At 59.1% G+C, this 19,293-nt stretch overlaps 2 protein-coding genes across 4 annotated transcripts in view; one reads left to right on the forward strand and one right to left on the reverse strand.

Annotated features, from left to right (window-relative positions):
• The first annotated feature begins 327 nt into the window (after positions 1 to 327).
• MFAP2 (microfibril associated protein 2) lies at positions 328 to 7,459 on the forward strand. 3 transcript variants are annotated; one of them, XM_022598645.3, is made up of 9 exons: positions 328 to 1,521; positions 3,812 to 3,889; positions 4,905 to 4,991; positions 5,178 to 5,204; positions 5,304 to 5,390; positions 5,516 to 5,560; positions 6,315 to 6,402; positions 6,622 to 6,695; positions 6,943 to 7,459. In XM_022598645.3, exons 2-9 carry the CDS (start codon positions 3,853 to 3,855, stop codon positions 7,044 to 7,046), a joined length of 549 nt encoding a protein of 182 aa, XP_022454353.1. In that variant the 5' UTR covers positions 328 to 1,521; positions 3,812 to 3,852; the 3' UTR covers positions 7,047 to 7,459. The 3 variants fall into 3 exon arrangements, with proteins under 3 accessions (XP_022454353.1, XP_089756478.1, XP_022454352.1); XM_022598644.3 differs by having other exon boundaries at positions 331 to 1,521; positions 4,902 to 4,991; XM_089900352.1 differs by lacking the exon at positions 5,516 to 5,560 and having other exon boundaries at positions 329 to 1,521; positions 4,902 to 4,991.
• Positions 7,460 to 8,675: 1,216 nt separating this feature from the next.
• The window catches only part of CROCC (ciliary rootlet coiled-coil, rootletin), a 43,505-nt gene continuing 32,887 nt past the window's right edge, over positions 8,676 to 19,293 (reverse strand). The window contains exons 28-37 of the mRNA XM_022598512.2: positions 15,574 to 15,743; positions 15,343 to 15,463; positions 14,894 to 15,057; positions 13,255 to 13,470; positions 12,380 to 12,604; positions 11,805 to 11,954; positions 11,281 to 11,481; positions 10,944 to 11,075; positions 10,108 to 10,284; positions 8,676 to 9,277 (exon numbers count right to left, since the gene is read on the reverse strand). Coding sequence (XP_022454220.1) covers positions 9,191 to 9,277; positions 10,108 to 10,284; positions 10,944 to 11,075; positions 11,281 to 11,481; positions 11,805 to 11,954; positions 12,380 to 12,604; positions 13,255 to 13,470; positions 14,894 to 15,057; positions 15,343 to 15,463; positions 15,574 to 15,743 — 1,643 coding nt within the window. The 3' untranslated portion in view covers positions 8,676 to 9,190. The remainder of the gene's footprint in view (positions 9,278 to 10,107; positions 10,285 to 10,943; positions 11,076 to 11,280; positions 11,482 to 11,804; positions 11,955 to 12,379; positions 12,605 to 13,254; positions 13,471 to 14,893; positions 15,058 to 15,342; positions 15,464 to 15,573; positions 15,744 to 19,293) is intronic.

The raw sequence follows: 19,293 nt of genomic DNA on the forward strand, positions 1-19,293 counted from the left end.
GGACAAGCAGCCTAAGGAGACCTGAAGGTGAGGGCCTGAATCAAGGGGCATCTTGATCCCCCTCCCAGCCTGAGGCCCCTGCCCCAGGCCTAGATTCCCGTGACCAGGCAGGACCGCCCCAGGGGCAGGAGACCTGCAACCCCACACCTGGCCAGCCTCCCAGGAGAATCCACTGTACATCATTTATTCATTCCACAAATGTTTACTGAACAGCTGCTCTGAGCCTGGCACTGTGCCTAGTGAGCAAAAACTGAGGATGAGCAGAAGCAGACCTTGTCCCTGTCTTCACGCGGCTGACAGGCTCGTGGGGGAGGGGCGGGACTCACATGGCCTCAGACATAGGGCAACAGCTGATGCTTTAGAGCTCTAACAGGGAGAAAGGGAAGCCGCCTCTGAGGAAGGGAGGGTTTGATCTCTAATCTGAAGGAGGAAAACCTCACCAGTGTTGCAGAAGGAAGAAACATTTTGAGCAAAGGCCTGGTGGCAGGTGGAGGAAGGGAGGGGTTTACTGAGAATCAGCCAGAAAGCCATTGAGGCTTTTGGGAGACCAGGCAGAGGGAATGAGGAGGCAGAGCCAGGCTGTGATGAAAGGTAGGGCCTTTGGGGGCCCCGGGGCAGTTTAGCCTTGTTCCCGGGTACCTTGGGAAACCAGTGAAAGGCTTTAGGTAGAAGCCTCCCTGCCCCCCACCCTGTCTGAGGTGAGTGGGTGAGGGCAGGGCCCGTTTGGGAAGGCCTAGATTGGAGGTATTACAGAGTCAGAATTAGTGGTGGGAGCTGGATTGGCTGCAGGGGTTGAGCACACGGGAGTTACAGTTAGCCGGGTAAGGGAAGGACGGGGGGCTCATTCCCTGCATGGGAACACCTTCAAGGGCCAGGTCTGGGGAAGGTCGGGATGTTGTGAATTTGGACTTGGATCCTGTTGAATTGGATGTGCCTTGGGGACATTCGTGTGGCCAGGCCCGGTAGCCTGTAGCCTGTGGTTTCAAAGAAATGCTGGTTATGGAAGGCAGCTGTGGCCAGGAGCTGGCTAGGGAGACCCGGAAGGCACAACCAGAGAGGCAGAAGGAAAACCAGGCCAGGAAGTCTGTCCTGGAAGCTGGGAGAAGCCAAAAGGGAGGGCAAGGCTGTTTCTCGCTGAGCCGCGGTAGGCGAATCATCTTTCCGAGCCTCCTCTGTAAAATGGGGACAGCACGCCCACTTCACCCATCTCACCACTTTGCGCTCCAGCTGTGATGAGGCCGTGAGGAGAAAGCATTTTGCACAGCGGAAAGTGCTGAACAGACGTGAGGCTGGCTCCGCGGGCGCCTCCTCCCCGCGGGGCTGCCCCCAGAAGAGGGTTGAAGACCCGAGGTCGCGGCGTGGTGGCCCCGGCGGCGGCGGCGGCGCTCGCGTTAGGACCCAGCGGATCCAGGCTGGAGGGCGGGCGCCGGCCCCGTCGGGGGCCCGGAGGGGGGTTCGGAGCGGGCAAAGGGGCGGCTCAGGCGGGCGGACTCGGAGCGGGCCGCGGAGTGACCCGGCCAGGTAGGCGCGGGCCTGGCGGCCTGACCGGGCCGGGGGCGCAAGGGGGGACTGGGTCGTGGGCCGCGACGTCGGAGGGCCCCCAGGTACTGAGGGTGCGGGTCTCTGCGGGTCCCCGATGCTGGGGGCGGCTTTCCTTTCGGGATCCCTGAGTCCGGGCCGTCTGAGCAGATGCTAAGAGGGCACTTGGAAAGTTTGGAGTCGTTTGGAGGGGAAGACGCGAGTTGGGAAGGGAGGGGAGCCCGATTTGGGGGGCGTCGGGGATGGGGCGGCTTTTGTTCTCCCTGGGAGGTTGGAATGCGGCGGCTGGGGTGTGGGTGTCCGGCGGGAGCGGCGGGGACAGAGACGCGGAGAGACAAAGAGAGATCAGAGACCGAGAGAGCGCGAGGGAGCGCGCCCGAGCAAGTTTCCGTGGTTGATTGTTCCCAGCTGTGCGGCGCTGCAACATCTGGTTTCCTCCAGCCGGACCCCAGCCCGGCCTCTAGAGCAGACAGAGCCTCCAGCAGAGTGAGTCAGTGAGCGTGGGGGCAGGGGGCCCGGAGGAGGCCCCGCTAGTGCCCCTCCTCGCCAGACACAGAGGGTAGGGGGCGTCCCAGCCGTGGAAGGAGCCAGGGTCCAGGAACAGGCCTCCTAGGCAGGTCCTGGCCTCCCGACACCCAAACAGTCTGTCGTCTAGATGTGCTTGGAGGTGTGATCCCCTGGAGGCACCCGCTTCTGCCACAGGGACTCTCTTCTTTACAGCCCAGCCCTCCTTCCCCCAATAAGCCTGGGCCTGGGTGCTCAACCTCCGAGGGGAGGAAAGACTCCTTGCAGGGGGCTGAGAGGCCTAGGAGGGACTTTGGGAACCCACAGAACCCCCCACCCCCCAACCAACCTCCCCAGCTCGGGGCCTTCTCCTGAGTGGTGACAGCTCCAGCTAGCCTGCCTGCCACCAGCCTGGGGGGCAAGTAGGGGACAGTGAGGCCTTGTGGGGAGCTCCAGGCCTTTCAGTCCCCCACCAAGAGGAGGCCAAGGGTGCTCAGAATGGGGATGTGGGAGCCAGATGTCCCCGGCCTGTGGGGCAGCTTGAGTCACAGGTCTCGCCTCCGCCACCCCACCTCATCCCCACCCACCCCATCGACTGCAGCTAGGGTTGAGGAGGGAGTGAGAGGCTGAATGTATGAGACAGGCAGCGGGTCACGAAAGCGTCGGGACTGGGCAGAAGGAGGGAAAGATGCCCATGTTTCTGCCCCTTCCCTCCCCCTCTCCCTCGACTCCCTGAGCGAGGCACGATGGGGTAAAGTTAGGTTTCCATTCAGCTATCCGGAAGAACTCCTTTTGTTGTGGCAGGGCAGGGGTCCTCCGGACGGGTGAGCCCGGGGACTCTCTCCCAGCCCTCCTAGCAGAAGGCTGACAGCCTTGGGGCTGCCCCGCACTGAGCTGGGACTGGACAAGAGGACCTGTAGATTCTGCCAAGTCCACTGTGGGGTCAAAGACTGGAGGCTAGACTCAACCAGGAGCTCTTGAACTTCAAGAGCCCAGTGAAAGCTAAGGACCACGGCCCTCTCCCCAAAAAACTACACACATAACACTTGTCATACAATGTCAGGTTGGGGGACATCCCGGTCCCCTTCAGCGCTACCCTCTAGGATCTGGAGAGGCGCTTTTCAGACTCCACCCTAAGTGCTTCCTGCTGCAGCAGACAAGTAGACCTCAGTCTCAGTCTCGTGAGTGTGCGATGAAGTCAGCCAGGTCTTGGGAGGCCTGGAGGCCTGGCAGAAGAGGAATCTTCCAGGGGTGGGAGCCCTGCCCAGGCCTGGCTGTCCCAGGGGCCCCTGAGGCCCAGGCACACATGTGGTTTCCTGCTGAGTCTGGGCTTCGATGTTGGCTGGGCAGGGTTGGGGTCCCGAGGATGGGCCTGGGGTCAGGATCAGTGCATTAGACACCTGGGGAAGTGCTGAACCAGAGGGTGGGCATGGGTTGTGGCAAGGAGAGCAGGGGCAGGGCTGATAGAGGATTAGAAATGTCCATTTAGTGAGCAGGGCAGGGTAGGGTCTGTTTGTCAAGATCAGCTCTTGGAGCCAGGTTGGAGGCCGAGTCCCTTAGGATCTGAACACCCAGTGGGCCATCAGGGACAGAGGATGTCCCTCCAGAGTAGTCCCCTCCCCCTGGGCCCAGACTCCATGACCCTCCACCTGCCTGGCTTCTGTTCCGAATCCCTCGTTCTCCAGGCTGAATTCGGGGGAGCAGAAGTGGGCTCTGCAGCCCTGGGGTAGTGGCCCGGGATACAGCTTGCCCCCTCCTCTTCCTCCAGCTGTCCCTTGACACCAGTCCAGCCCGCCTCGTTGTGTAACCATGAGAGCTGCCTACCTCTTCCTGCTGTTCCTGCCTGGTAAGTGGCACCTAGGTGTGTGGGGCTCCCTTTATGTGGGTGGGAGTGGAGTTTGTAGGGGGAGGGAGCTGGCAGTAAGCTTTTGTCGTGTCCTATGGCCAGAACTCAGCTCCATCGCTCCCAGGGCCGTCCACCTCTTGGGCCACAGACAGCTGGCAACCCCTCCCAAAGACTAGAGGCACCTCCTGGGCCCCTCCTCAACCCTCCACAGCAGCAGACTGGCAGGATTCTGGAGAGTGGGCCCAGACACCAGGATCCACATTTTTCTTCTTACTTACTGACCCTCCCAGGAGCTGAGGTGCAGGAATGGAGGCCCCTAAGGCAGGGAGTCTGAGGGCCTGGGTTCTAGACCGCTTTGGGGCCCAACTAACCTATACAATCTTGACCTTGGAGAAGTCCCTGTTAGTCAAAGTGAGGAGTTATCAATGGGGACCCCAAAGGCCCTGCCAGGTCTAACATCCATTAATTGAACAGATATTTGTGGAACTCCTACTTTGGGCCAGGCCCTGGGCTAGGCCCTGGGAACACAGTGATGAACCAGGCAGACAGACCCCCGCCCTCATGGTGTTGCCTGCCAGTCTAGGGAAGGGATGTGGTAAGTGAAAGATTATGTTGAGTGCTATGATGGGAATACACAGGAGAACGAGATGGAGAGTGTGGGTGGGCCAGCGAGGGCCTCTTAGCAGAGCTGAAATTTCAGTTGAGACTTGAAGGAGGAGAAGCAAATCAGGATGACAGGCCCAGGGAGAGTCAAGTGCAAAGGCCTTGGGGCAGGCAGCGGCCGGCATGGGGGAGAGGGGCAGGATATGACCCGTGAGGTGACACAGGACCAGGGAGTATAAGGGCCTTTATGGTCAAGGAAGGCGTTTGCCTCCTATGGGTCTAGAGTCTGTTGAGGATCTTAGGGTCTTACAGGCCTGCCCTAGGGACCTCTACCTACCCTCCCAGAAGTGCTTTGGGGCCTCTGCTGCCCTTCCCTGCTGGACGTCCCCTCAGCTTTGCCTCCCCACAGCAGGCCTGCTGGCTCAGGGCCAGTACGACCTGGATCCGCTGCCTCCGTTCCCAGACCACGTCCAGTACACCCACTATAGCGACCAGATCGGTAAGCGCCTTGTCTGCCCCCAGGCCTCCCCGCCAGCCCTGCTCCCTGGATCTGCATGGCTCAGCCAGGGATCAGGTGGGGTGGTAGGGCGATGGGAATCTCGGGGTATGGTCCCTTGCTCAGTTGTGACCTGGGGCTGGGGGCTAGCCTGACCCCCACCAATTGCACATTCATCTTTATTTTCAGACAACCCGGACTACTATGATTATCAAGGTAAAGGGCTGAGGGCAGGATAGGATGGGCAGCTGGGTGGGGAGTCCATAGAGGCCTGCGGGCGAGGGGAGCAGACCCTTCCATCATCTCTCATTGCAGAGGTGACTCCTCGGCCCCCGGAGGAGCAGTTTCAGTTCCAGTCCCAGCAGCAAGTCCAACAGGAAGTCATCCCAGCTCCCACCTTAGGTAGGCCACCAGCTCCAGCCAGCCCCGGGAGTGGGGAGGTCTGTCCGGGGCTGGGAGAGGTGACCTCACCCTGCCCTGAATAGACCCGTCCCAGTGATCTCTGCCTGCCTCTCCCCCAACACCAGAACCAGGAACTGTAGAGACGGAGCCCACGGAGCCTGGGCCTCTGGGTAAGAACCTTCCTGACAACTGGAGGGACAGAGGCATGGCCCCGGAAGTTAGGGTGCAGTGGCGTGCGGCACTGGGAGGACAGAGAAAGCCAGGCCTTTTGCTCTCGCTGGGGTAGATGGTGGGGTGAGGGGCTTGCAGAGGTGCCCCTGCTTTAGGCTGGCAACTCCAGGGCCCCCCCGAGGCAGCTCTGGGAGATCCCCCTGCCCCTGGGCCCAGCTGGAGGCCAAGTTGGCTGCAGCCTCAGGAGGGGCCTCTACTCCCAGACACTGGGGCGGGGCGGGAGCACGCCGGCGGCAGGACAGGGTGGTGCTCAGAGGCAGGAGAAGCGAGGATGGGGCGGGAAGCCCAGGCCAGCTCAGCGGGCCTCCCCTGGCCAAGAGCCCAAGAGCCAGCCTGTGTGTGAGGGACCCTGTCTCACAGCTCAGCGTGTGAGTGTGTGGACCTCCTGTGAGGCTGCTGTGGACTTTCGTGACTGTGTGCGGGTATAGATTTGTGTTTGAATATATGCTTCCAAGCGTGGTTGTGAATTTGTATATGTATAAATATACTGGATAAAATTGGGCAGCCTCGCAAGGTCCAACAGTGCTCGCGTGTGCATGTGTTGGTGTGTGCACGCAGGTCTAGGCTGGGCCTGAGGGTGCAGGGGTACCTAGGCCCTGAGAGCCAGTCTCCCATGGGTGCGGTTGGGGGCTGCCACCCAGCTCTAAGCCCCCAGCTGCAGCCCCCCCAAGTCTGATCCCACCTGTCACTCAGACTGCCGCGAGGAGCAGTACCCGTGTACCCGCCTCTACTCCATACACAAGCCTTGTAAACAGTGTCTCAACGAGGTCTGCTTCTACAGGTGAGCACAGGCAGGGACTGGGGGGACGGGGGTGGCAGGGGAGCGAGGGGGACCACAGCTCCAGCCAGCAACGTGGGAGTGGGGAAAGCTAGTGAATCCCAAGGTTGAGCTCAACTCTGGTTAAGCCCAGGCCTAGGGGCTGGGTCTGCAGCTCTCCCGTGGGGCAGGGTGAGGATGGGGCTGACGTTTCTCCCAGCCCCGTCCCTCTGTCCCTCTCAGCCTCCGCCGTGTGTATGTCATCAACAAGGAAATCTGTGTCCGCACGGTCTGTGCCCACGAGGAGCTCCTGCGAGGTAGGAAGGCCTCCACCCTCCTCTTTCCCCTGCCCCCATGCCCGCTCATCATCCATCCACACGTCCCCCCATCTGATGTTTATTAAACATGTGTTCAATCCAGGGCCACTTCCGGGGAATCCTGAGCTCCCCTCCCGGCTGCTTTTTATCCTCAGAACATCCCCCATCACCACGGTTGGGGCGGGGGTAGCAGTTTCCATCACCTAGCCGCACCCTGACCCCCACTCCTTCCTGCCACCCCCAACAGCTGACCTGTGTCGTGACAAGTTCTCCAAATGTGGCGTGATGGCCAGCAGCGGCCTGTGCCAATCTGTGGCAGCCTCCTGTGCCAGGAGCTGCGGGGGCTGCTAGGGTGGGACTGGCACCCCGAGCCCCGGACCCTCCTCGATCTGGGGCCCTCAGGCTCTGCCTGACCTGGTGCTTTTCTCCCCAGCCAGACGTTCCTTTTATCCCGTAAAATGTTAGTGGCTGCAGCGCCGGGGGTTGCCTCAGGCCCTTCCCCCAGCCTGCGGCCACCCTTGGGGCACAAAGGGGGCTCCAGTCTCCGCCCCCAGGTGGGGGACATCCCAGGCCTCTCTATGGGACCTGGGCCCCTGATGTGCCTTCTCCATCCCTCTGAGGACAGTCCCCCACTCCAGCCCCACCCCCAAGGAAGGCTATGACCCTCACCCCAGCTGGTCTGCTTGGATTTCCTACAGCCCCTGGGCATAGACCACCTTTGTTTTATACAAAATTAAAAACAGGTTTTTACAAAAGATTCAGAGTCACTTTTTCGGTCGAGGGCACAGAGGAGATGGCCAGGTGCCTCAACACTGCATGTCCTCACGGAGAGGCTACCAGGCCCCTTCGGGAGAAGGGCAGGTTCAAGTGACCTGTGGCCTTGCCTCCTCATCCACCAGCTTCAGCTCTGACCTTCCCAGAAAGATGGGCCATGACAACTGCCCCCCGCCCCCAGGGTGTGTGTGTGTGCGTGTGCGCGTGTGTGTGTGTTGCAGGGGGTTGTATCAGAAATAGAAGGTTCAGGAATATAGCTTCCTCATTGTCAGGGCTGCCTGGTGAGTCTGTGAGTGCCCCATCACCAGAGAAGGGTGCAAGGCAAGATGAGAGGCCGCCCACGTGGAAGCGTATAGGGTGGAAGGCAGGAGGTCAAGGTTGGTGGACTCTGATATCAAGGGCTTTGGCAGGAGGGAAGGCTGGTGCAGTTCAGAGGGCAGAAACAGGGCAAGCTGTTACAACACCTCCCTCTGACCAGCATATGGAGACCAAGCTCTGTCTGAAGGCTCAGCACACAGGCCTATTTAACCCTCCAACCAGGCCTATATGGTGGGTACAGTTAATATTCCCATCTTACAGACAGGGAAACTAAGCCTAGATTATGTAAACCACCCAAGGGTCCACAGTGGTAAGTGGCAGGGCTGGGGTGGAACCTGACTCCACTGGACTCCATGAGATGAATGGAATTTCTCCTTGGAAACACTCACTGAGCATCTTCTGTGTGTACTTCCTCATAACCACCCTGGGAGGCACATTCCCATTTTACAGAGGAGCAAACTGAGGCTCTGATAGGTTAAGCGGCTTTGCCCAGGATCACCCAGCGGAGCCAAGGCGAGATCCCACGTCCACTCCCAGGCCTGCACTTGTTTACCACACCGCCTGGAATGCCTGTTACTGTCCAGAGGGTGGGCCCTGTCCTGAGGAGCCAGAGAATAGAGCAGAAAGCTTCAGCTGGAAAGAGTCGAGCGGCATAGGTTGGGTCCCATCCCAAACCTCAACAGCTCCATCTGTTAAATGGGGTGGGTGGCCCAGGACCCTGGAGGCCTCCCCATCCCAACATCCTGTGAGGTTGGTAAGTTCCTTACCTTTCGTCACAGGCCTTTCAAAAACTGCCCCCATCTCCCTGAGCACCCACTAGGGGACCCCATCCCTCTGGCCCCAGGGCCCTCCTGTCCCCCCTCCTGTCTCCCAGATGGAGAAGGCACATTAATAGTAAAGGGACACATCTGTACAAACCGTCTTTTTTTAAATGGGCTCGTCTTGTTACAAAAACCACAACAGTTCTGAACAGTTAACATTGTAAAAAGGTACAAAAATACAGGGACTCTGAACTCTGAGGAATTTCCTGACAAATACTCTGAACTAAGGCAAAGAGATCTCTGGGAAGCCAGAGAAGGTCCCCTGCCCCAGGCCTGGACATCCCTTCTCTTTCCTGTGAACCTGTGCTCCAGGGTTGGCCAGAGACAAGGTGCAGGGGAGGTCTCTCCAACCCCTGGCTTTGGCTCAGACACTCAGGGAGGACCTCAAACTGGTCCTGGGGGACCTCACATGGGCTCATCCTGGGGGAGAGGGGGCTGGACTGAGTGGGGAGCCCACAGAGGGTGGCCGGCTCTGACGAGGCTGGGAGGGCGCTGCCGGGTCTGGCCTGGTGCCGGAGTCCCCCCTCCCCTGTCCCGTCCCGGCCACGGGGCTGCTCTCCAGGGTGCCCGCCGGCAAGGTGCTCACTTCTCTGGGGGGCCGGAGGAAGGGGAGAAAGAAGCTGAGCCCCTTCGAAGCTCCTGCTGCAACTGTCCCTTCAGTGTGGATACCTGGAGAAGAAAGAGGCGGTAGGGCCAGCCCAGGACCCCAGCCTGGTTTCAGAAAAAGCGGGGCGGCGGGGGTGGGGTGTGACTGATGGAAGGACACCAGAAGGGACCCAGTGCTGCCTGTTTCAGAAAAACCAGGTGTCATTAAGAGCCAGGGTATTTCCTCCCCTTCTCATTTTGCTCCATGGAGCAGTGGGGTGTCTCCAGACTGCTCGGCCTCTCTTTGGGGGCCACCCGTCCCCACTCTCACCACTAGGCCAGGCCTGGAGCTAGCTGGACTCCAGGGGTGGACCTGTGACCCAGGCCTGGCCTACCAAAGCAGCCTTGCCCTGCAGACATGATCAGGGCAGAGATGGTCACGAGGGGGCCTGCGGTCTCAGCTGGCCAATGAGGCTCATCCTTGGGACTTGTGCTGCTGATCTCAGGGAAAAGGGCCCCCCTCTCCGCTGGGATCATGGGTTGTTAGGATAACCCGAGGCTGGAGCTGTTGAGGCCACCTGTGCCACCCGGGGAGACAGCCTGCCCGGGCATGGAGCCGTGGCAAGGGGACTGAGTTCCAGTGACATCACTTGAGCCCCTGTGTCCAGCCGTGGCTCGTAGCAGCACAGATCCACCCGGACCGTTTCAGTTATGGGTGCCATTGACCACTTATACCCAAAGGTTACTGCCAGCCCTCTCTCTGCCCCCACTTTTTCCTCTCCCTCGCCCCCTCCTCTTCCTCCGCCCCCTTCCCCCAGCTCCACACTTCCATCCTGGCCCAGCCTCCTGAAGGGGGAGTCCTGCCGATGCTGCCGCCCCCTGGGGAAGGGCCAGAGCCCACCAGGCCTGAGTACCTGCTCCTCCAGGCCACGCACCCGCTGCCGGTGGGCCCGCTCCCGCGCCTCCAGGGTGCGCTCCGTCTGCACCTGGGCACTGCGCAGGCGATCCACTTCCTGCTGCAGCTCCAGCCGCTGCTCATCCACCTCCAGCCGCGCTGGGCTGTGGTTCTGCTGCAGTGCTGCCACCTGGGCCTGCAGGAGGGCCCACGGGTCAGGCCTCTGGCCGTAGGGTGTCAGGCACCTCCCTGGGGTGGGAGCCTGAGGGCCCCTTGGGGCAAAGCAGGGGATGTAGGAGAGACCCTTGTTTTTCTCCCACCCCCCAGCCCTCCTGGCCTGCAAATCCTGGGTCAGGGTAGTTAGTGACCCCCATTCAGGCACACACACACACAGACATATTCAAACACAGAGACAAGCCCATATGTGTATACAGATATAGATAGATAAGATAGATAAAAGCAAGCATGTAAAAACCTGTGTTCACATGGATGCATGCATATGTGCAAAAGCCCAATACTCTTACATACATCTACATACAAGAAGAGACCTGTACACAAAGATACAGATATAACCCTAATACTTAGATATGCCACATCCATGCACAAGATTCGTGCTACATGCGCAAGAATACTCTCACATACACTCATAGCTCTTCACGTCCACAACCAACGTGAGCACACAGGCGCGTGTGCTGACAGGTCTCTTTCCTCTCCACTCTGGGGAGGACCCCTCCCTCTGGGACCTGGCTCTGGGCACCCCCTCCAAGGCTCTGGGCTCGTGGACTGTGGGGGTGGAGTTGGGTCCAGGGCTGGGGAGAGAAAGCGTGTCCAGGGCTGGGTGGGCAGGGGCTAGACCTCCAGCAGCTGGATCTGCCCCCGGGCCTCGGCCAGCTCCAACTCAGCCTCTGTGAGCGTGTGGTCCAGGAGGCCCTTCTCTGCACTCAGCCGCACCGTGTCCTCGTGACTGCGAAGCTTCTCCCATTCCACCTAGGTGGGGACAGCGGGAGGGGGTCAGGGTGCCCGGGGAAGGAGGGAGGTCCCAGGAAGTGGGAGCAGCTCAGAAAGGGGTGTTGGGTTACAGGTAGCAGGGCCGGGGGGACTTGCAGCCCCCACATCCTGGGGACACACAGCTGGGACCAACCAGGGCTGGGACCCAAGGCAGTGAAGGGAGGGCCCTAGGGACACAGCCCACCTTGTCCAGCATCCTCTTGAGGGCCACCCGGTCCTTCTCCAGCTGCAGGGCTGAGCGCTCCGCCTCCCGCTTCTCGGCCTCCAGCTGAGCCAGGGCACGCTGCAGGCTCCCCAGGCGCTCCTGCAGGAGCCGCCGCTCATCCTGCAGCTTCTGGACCGTGTGTAGGGCCGCAGCCTCACCTTCTTGCCGTTGCCGCAGCGCCTGCAGCAGAAGCCAGCGAGTCCCTAATCCCCCTGGGCCTCAGGGTGTGCATCGGAAGCTTGGAGATGATGATGCCAGCCTGCCAGGCCCACTTTCTAGGTAAGGCTATTATGAGGCCCACATCAGGGAATGGTCACCCGAGGCCAGACAGTTCTCTCTGGGCCTCAGTTTCTCCATCTGTATAATGGGGATATGGACTGAGTGAACCATGCTTCCGCACAGGAGGCTGGGCCTAGGTTTGGGATAAGGTGGAGATAGGTGAGAAGGTCCCGACGCCGAGGGCCTCACGGTCCTGGGAACGGAAGGGCCACCCTGGCCCTCACCTCCTGCAGCTGTTGCAGCCGGCCCTCGGACTCCGCCCGCTGCAGCTCCAGGTCCGCTAGCTCGCCCCGCACGGTCTGCACCTGCTCGGCCAGGGAGCTGCTCTGCTTCCTTGCCTCAGATAACGCCTGCCGCGTGGCCTCCAGCCGTTCCTGCGGGACAAGGGCTGATGGTGCCAGGCTGTCCTGGGAGCCCTGAGGCAAGGGGCTCCTCTCTACTCGGGACCTCCGGGCCAGGTTCACAGCCCAATAAACAGGTAGTCCTCTCACCTGGAGAGTAAGCCAGACAGCAGGCCTGGCCCACAGCCTAGCCACTGACCTACACAAGGTGGGGAAGCCCTCAGACCCCAGCTCTTCCCTTAGCCTGCCCCTGGGTCCTGCAGCCTGTCCTAGTAGGCTTGATCCCACCTCCCCCCAGAGCCTCCCCTCATTGGCTGATGCTCTTACTGGGCCCACCCCTCCCTCAAAGGCAGCTCTTATCGACCGTCCCAGGGGTCAGCTCTCCACCAGGCCCCCAGCCTGCCTTTGTAGGCTAAGTCTCACTGGGCCCCCGCAGCCAGACCCTGGAACCCCCATACTTGGAGCACTTGGCGGTCATGTTCACAAGCAGTCAGGGCCTTCTGCATGTGTAGGTTCTTGTCCTGGGTGCTGGTGAGGCTGGCGCTGCTTTGGGTCAGAGCCTCCATCAGGCCCTGCACCTTGTCCCGCAGGACCCCCTCGCTCTCTTCCACCTTGGCCAGGGCCCCCCTCAGCCGCTCGACCGTCAGCTGCAGAGTCCCCGCCTTCGCCTCACTGTCTGCCACCTGGTGGGAAGACAGACAGGACGGTCCAGGTGTGCCTAACCCAAGCCCCTGCCACCTCTCTCTAGGCCTTTCTCACTGATACTGTTCCCATGCGTTCCCACTGGCTCAGGTGACTACAACCTGGGCCCGGTCGCACCGCCAGTTAACTACCCTCACACAGAATGCCATCAACCTGGCTGTCCCAGACCCCGTGGTCTTCTGCCGGTTCTCATTCCCCTTTCCTCCCTGTTATGGAGAAGAAAGGGTAACCACCACAACCCTGAGATTTTCTGTGTTCTTGACTTAGGTGGGTGACAGTGTAGGGCTAGCAGAGCTACTGAACATTCCAGTTAGAGCTGAGCTTCCTGGCGGCCAAGGCAAAAAAAAGAAAATGAGTGAAATCTATGTCTCTAACTGGTCCCACATGCCTCCTATGAGTGCAGACTCCATCAACAAACAGTCCTGAATTCTCATTTTGGCCCTGCCTCTTATTAGCTATGGGATCTTGGGCAATGACGTCACCTCCGTGAGCTTCCATCCGCCCATCTGTGAAATGGGGTGATGATAATACCTGCCTCGCAGGGTAGCTGGGAGGATCAAACAGAGTCCCCATAACGCACTTGGCACAGGGCAGGCAGAAGAGGGGCCTGAGGTCAGGGGAGGGGACCCACCTGCCTCTGCAGGGAGTCGACCCGCTCCCGGAGGGCCTGGGCCTGGGCCTCCCGGTCGCTCAGGCCCAAGCGGCTGCGCTGCAGCTCCCCCTCGAGCGAGCGCCGCTGCAGCTCCAGCTTGACGCTGCGGCTCTCAGAGGCATCCAGCACCTCCTTCAGACGCCGCTTGTCGCTCTCCAGCTTCACCTCGTTGGCCTTCATCTTGCTGATCTTCTCCTGTGGGTGGGACAGGGCTCAGGCCCCAGCTGTGCAGCCCACCCCATGCCTCCCACATCCCTCAGGACCCTTAGGAGGAAGTGGGGAGCAGCCTGGAAGTGGTCACAGACACCACTTGCTGTGTGACCCAGGGCCAGCCCCTGACCCTCTTGGGGCCTCCGTCTCCCCACATGCTCACAGGGTGACTTGAGGATCCCAGAGCACTTTCCAATTTTGCCCAAGTCTCACAGGCTGTGTGATCCAGGCTCATCCCTCCGTCCCTGCTCTCTGGCCCTATTTCACCTCTGTGTGGTCGAGGGACCAGATCGGTCCAGGGACGCCACAACCTGGGTGTTTACAGAGCCCCAGGGCGGTGAGGGTGGAAGGTGTAAAAATGCAGATTCCAGGGCTTCCCTGCTCTGCTGCATCACTCTCCAGAGGCGGGCCCAGAGCTGCATGTGGGACCTGAGCTGAGTCGGGCAGGAGCCCTGGGCTTTAGGGGATGATACTCCTCCCTTCCCGATGCGAGGTCAGCTGGTGAAGGAGACTTGGGGAGTGGGGATAGGGCAGGAAGACAGACAGGGGTCCTTCTCTTCCTGTCACCATCCTAGAGACAGGACGGGGCAAGGGGGTGTTATTACAACAGCGTCCAGGCCTGCCCCACTTCCACCCTGCTCAGATCCCCAACCCTGCCATGTCTGGGCCCAGCAGCCCCACTCTGGCTCCTGCCCAGCTTTGTTCCTGGCCTCCTCCAGCGGCCCCTGTGGCTGGGCCCAAGGCCAGAGCCGGAGCCGCAGACACAACAATCCAGCTCAAGCTCGGCCTGGAGCCAGAGGCCTGGGGTGGGCTGTGGGGACAGGCATGGAGGGCCAGAGGAGGAAAGGGGAGGGGGGGAATCTGCGGCTGCAAGAAGGGCTCAAGGCTTCGGCGGCCTGGACTGTCACCACCAGGGCCTGTGCTTCCTGCCCCAGACACACACACACACACACACACACACACACACACACACGTCTCCCAAACACACATAAAAGCCCCAGACACCAGTGGTGTGGCTACACAGAGATGAAGGAAACAGGTCCGCTGAGCACTGTCTATGCGTTAAGGGTGCACGTGCATCGTCTCTGGGAGAGAGTTACTGTTCTCCCCCTTTTATAGATGAGGAAAGCGAGAATCACACAGCAGGGCAAGAACTTGAACCCAGGTCTGTGAGCTGCAACCGCCCAGGCTCTTTCTTCTGTAGCCTAATGACCTCATATGGAACAAGATGATGAAATCTGAATGTGCTTTTGGAGAAAGTCACGGGCTGGTCACGTCAGTGGGTGCCGGCAGACCCAGGCAGACAGAACAGAGGTGCGCACAGGAGGCCTTACAGACGTCCATTCAGGCGCACACAGATCGCCCGCACCCCGCCGCCCTCTCCCATTGGCCCTCAGCTCCTGCCTACCTGGCTGGCCCGGAGCTCGCTCTCGGTGGCCTGCAGGCCCCTCTCCAGGGCAGCCACCTGGTCCAGCACAGCCCGGTGCTCCCGCTCGCTGTGCCGCGCGCTCTCCTCCTGCAGCGCCAGCTCGGCCTGGGCCCCGCTCAGCCGCCCGTCCACGCTGCGCTGGGCTGCGGCCCCCGCCCAGCTCCGTCAGGCCCGGCCAGGCACACAGCCTGAGACCTGAATCAGGCTCGCCCTCCGCCCACTGCAGGGCTTGCCTCTCTGAGCCCTTGGGGGGTCCGTGGGTCTGGACACGGGGTGAGGCTGACCAGGGAGGGGGCCCCAGAGGAGACAGCCCGCTCAGGCCACGGTGGCCAGGGATGCAGGAGTGGCTCAGGCCAAGCCCATAGCCTCCCACCTCAGCTGCTAAGGGCACAAGAGAGCAAAGCAAGGACCCGGAGGGTTAGACTCACCCTCCTCACTCGCAACCACAGCCCTCTGCAACTGCCTTGCCCGTGAGGTCGCACTGTCCCTCTCGGCCTCCGCCTCAGCCAGCTGGCGACTCAGGGCACTCGCCTGGGCCCGAAGCTCATCCTGCACCCCCAATGTTGGGGGGAAGGGAAGACCTGCTCGGACGACCTGCGGCCCCTCACAGGGCCCTGCGCCACGGGGCTCCCCCTGCAGCCACTCACGCCCCACCTCACCCGTTCTCTCTGGGCGCTCTGCAGCTCCTGCAGGAACTCCCGGAGGGCCCCCCGCACTGCTTCCGGGTCCAGGTCTGGAGATGCCGGGGAGGCGGCAGGTCCTGGGGATGGTGGCTGGGACCCAGGGCTGCGTTCCAAGGGCTTGGGGCTGCTGAGCTCTTCCCCACTTCCTAGAGAATGAGACACGCTCGGGGATGCAGGAGCCACAGGCCTCTCCTGCCTGGTTGATGCCTGCAGGCTCCCAATGCATCTCGCCCATCCCTGCTGAGCCCGGCAGCCCAGTGAGCTCCCCACAGCACAAACTGGGTCCCCTCAGCCTCTTGCTTAACCCTTGACCAGCCCTTCCAACCCTCAGAACCAAGCCCAGCTTCCTTGCCATCACCTGTCGCTCACCCCCACCAGCATCACCCTCTCCCTTGACAAGCTGGCCACTTCACATCACCCACAGCTCCCACGTTCTAGAACATTCCCTCTTACAAAGGCACCAGGACCTTTGTACCTTCTGTTGCCTTCTCTCTCAATGGCTTCTCTTTGCCTGGCCCATCCCTACGTGTAAAGAACACTCCTCAGGGGCTTTCCTGGTGGCGCAGTGGTTGATAACCCACCTGCCAATGCAGGGGACACGGGTTCGAGTCCTGAGCCGGGAAGATCCCACATGCCACGGAGCAACTAAGCCCGTGCGCCACAACTATTGACCCTGTGCTCTAGAGACTGCAAGCCACAACTATTGAGCCTGAGTGCCGCAACTACTGAAGCCCGAGCGCCTAGAGCCCATGCTCTGCAACGAGAAGCCACCCCAATGAGAAGCCCACGCACCACAAGGAAGAGTAGCCCCCGCTCGCCGCAACTAGAGAAAACCCACGTGCAGCAGCAAAGACCCAATGCAGCCAAAAATTAAATAAATGAATAAATAAATAAATTTATTTAAAAAAAAAAAGAACACTCCTCAGAGGCCTCCCTGACCCCAGGCTGGGTTAGGGTGAGCTCATCCCACCCTCATGGGGGTCCGATGTCTGCCTCTCCCATCCAGACCACAAGCGCATGAGGGCTGCATCCCCTGGGCCCAGTCCAAGGATGGACACTCCATCCCCTCGACACCTCCCTGTAACGAGCACTTACTATGTGCCAGGCACTGGGCCAATGCTTTCCCTACATCATCTCATTTAATCCTCACAGTAATTCCCTGAGAGGTAAGGACCAACTTCCCCCCTTCACAGGCTGGGCAGGCTCAGAGCAGTTAAGTGATTTGCTTGGTCTCAAAGCTTGGAAGATCCAGAGCTGGGATTTGAACCCAGGTGCCCCTATTTCCCAGCAGAAAAACTTGAACTGTGCTTGGGAGATGACGGGCAATGACGAGGTGGGAGGGGACAGGGCGGACAGAGATGGGACAGCACCTGGAAGTCAATAATGAGAACAGCAGGACGGGGGTCGGCCTTAGCAGTGACACCCAACCAGCCCCACGGCTCCATCAGCACCCAGAGGACCCAGAGCGGGACGTCTACCCACTGCCTCCCTCCCCTCAGAGTGAAGCCGGTACCCTCGTGGCGGCCTGCAAGGACCGCTTAAGCAGGTCTGGTGTCCCACGGCCTCACGTCCCACACCTCTCCACCTTGCTCTCTACACTCCGGCAGCACTGCGGCCCTTGCTGTGCACAGGACAGGGGTGCCGCCACTCAGGACTTCTCCACTTGCCCTCAGTCTCTTCTCCACCCTTCCCTTCCCCACCTCCTCCTCAGCGAGGCTCTTCCTGCCTCCCGCAGGGACACCTTAGCCCCCGTCCTGGCCTTAGCTTCAAAAGCAATTTTACTGGGGCTTCCCTGGTGGCGCAGTGGTTGAGAATCTGCCTGTCAATGCAGGGGACACCGGTTCGAGCCCTGGTCTGGGAAGATCCCACAACCGGCGGAGCAACGAAGCCCGTGCACCACAACTACTGAGCCTGCACTCTAGAGCCCGCACGCCACAACTACTGAGCCCGCGCGCCACAACAACTGGAGGCTGTGCTCCGCAGCAAAAGAAGCCACCGCAATGAGAAGCCGGCGCACTGCAACAAAGAATAGCCCCCGTTCGCCACAACTAGAGAAAGCCCACACGCTGCAACGAAGACCCAACGCAGCCAAAAATAAATAAATTCATTAAAAAAAAGCAATTTTACTGTGATAAGATATATATAACAAAATATGCCTTTCTCACCACCTTTAAGTGGCATTAATTATACTCACGCTGTTGTGTGAACATCACCACTGTTTCTAAATCCTTTCCATCACCCCTATTATGGGTTGAATCGCATTTCCTCAAAATTCGTATGTTGCAAGTCCTAACTGCCATACCCAGAATGTGACCTTATTTGGAGATAGGGTTGTTATGGATGTCATGAGTTAAGACGAGGTCATATTGGAGTAGCGTGGACCCTAATCCAGTATGATCGGTGTCCTTACAAAAAGGGGGAATTGAGACACACACTCAAGGAGAACTCCGTGTGAAGACTGGGGTTATGCTGCCATAAGTCAAGGAACTACCAGAAGCTAGGAAACCTGGAACAAATTCTTCCCTAATGCCTTTAGGGGAAGCATGGCCCTGTCACACCCTGACCTTGGGCTTCTGGCTCCAGAACCCTGAGACATAAATTTCTGTTGTTTAAGTGGTTTGTGGTACTTTGTTACAGCAGCCTTGGCAGACTAATACAACCCCAAACTCTGTAACCAGTAAGCAATAACTCTTAATTCTCCCCTCCTCACACCCCCGGTAACCTCTAAACTCTTCCTGTCTCCACGAATGTCTATTCTAAATATTTCATATAAGTAAAATCATACTATATTTGTCCTTTTGTGAGTAGCTTATTTCGCTTAGCATAACGTTGTCAAAGTTCACCCATGTTGTAACACGCATCAAAATGTCACTCCTTTTCAAGGGTGAATAATAATGGTATCACATGATCAATTCACCTGCCGACTCACACTTTGGTTGCTTCCACATTTTGGCTACTGTGAATAATGCTACAACCAACACTGGTGGACAATATCTATTCAAGTGCCTATTCTTTTGGGTATATACCTAGGTGTGGAGTTGTTAGGTCAGACGGTAATTCTAAGTTTTAGTTTTTTGAGGAACTGCCAAACTATTTTCCAAAGTGGCTGCACCGTTTTACATTCTCACCAGCAATATCCCTTGACTTATTTTTCCTTACCTATTTTCCAGCTCATACCACCACCCAATACATTCTATATTTAATTTATATAGCACTTTTATTGTCCGCTACTCCCATACCTAGACCATAAGCTCCATAAAAGCAGAAATGCTTGTCAGTTTTGTTTACCACTCCATCCCCAGTGCTTCAACTGTATTTGGCACATAGTATGTGCTTAATAAATAGCGGAACTGAATGAAAGAATGCAATCCTGGGGCTAAATCCGTGGATTTGAAGAGGCAACAACTCAATATCTCATAGTGAAATTTCCCACCGTTCTAAGATTCCACAGGTTCTATTCTAGGCCCTAGGAATCAAGGTGAGATTGGGGTCAGGCCAAGACAAGATGAATGCTCCCTAAAAGGCTGCTTGCACCCACTGAAACACAGTGCTGATTTTCCCAGAGTCATCCCCTGGGCCTTGGGAGCAGGTGCGGGTGGGAGGATCTCTTCTGAAGAAGTTCCTGGAAAGGGTTGGGCTGAGTGTGTATCTTTCTGGGGTAGATATGGGGGTCATAGGTCTGGTACGGAGGGGTGT

Source organism: Delphinapterus leucas, chromosome 1, assembly GCF_059928025.1.
Source record: "Delphinapterus leucas isolate spDelLeu-1000000601 "Yukka" chromosome 1, BTC_Dleu_Yukka2, whole genome shotgun sequence".
NCBI lineage: Eukaryota > Metazoa > Chordata > Mammalia > Artiodactyla > Monodontidae > Delphinapterus > Delphinapterus leucas.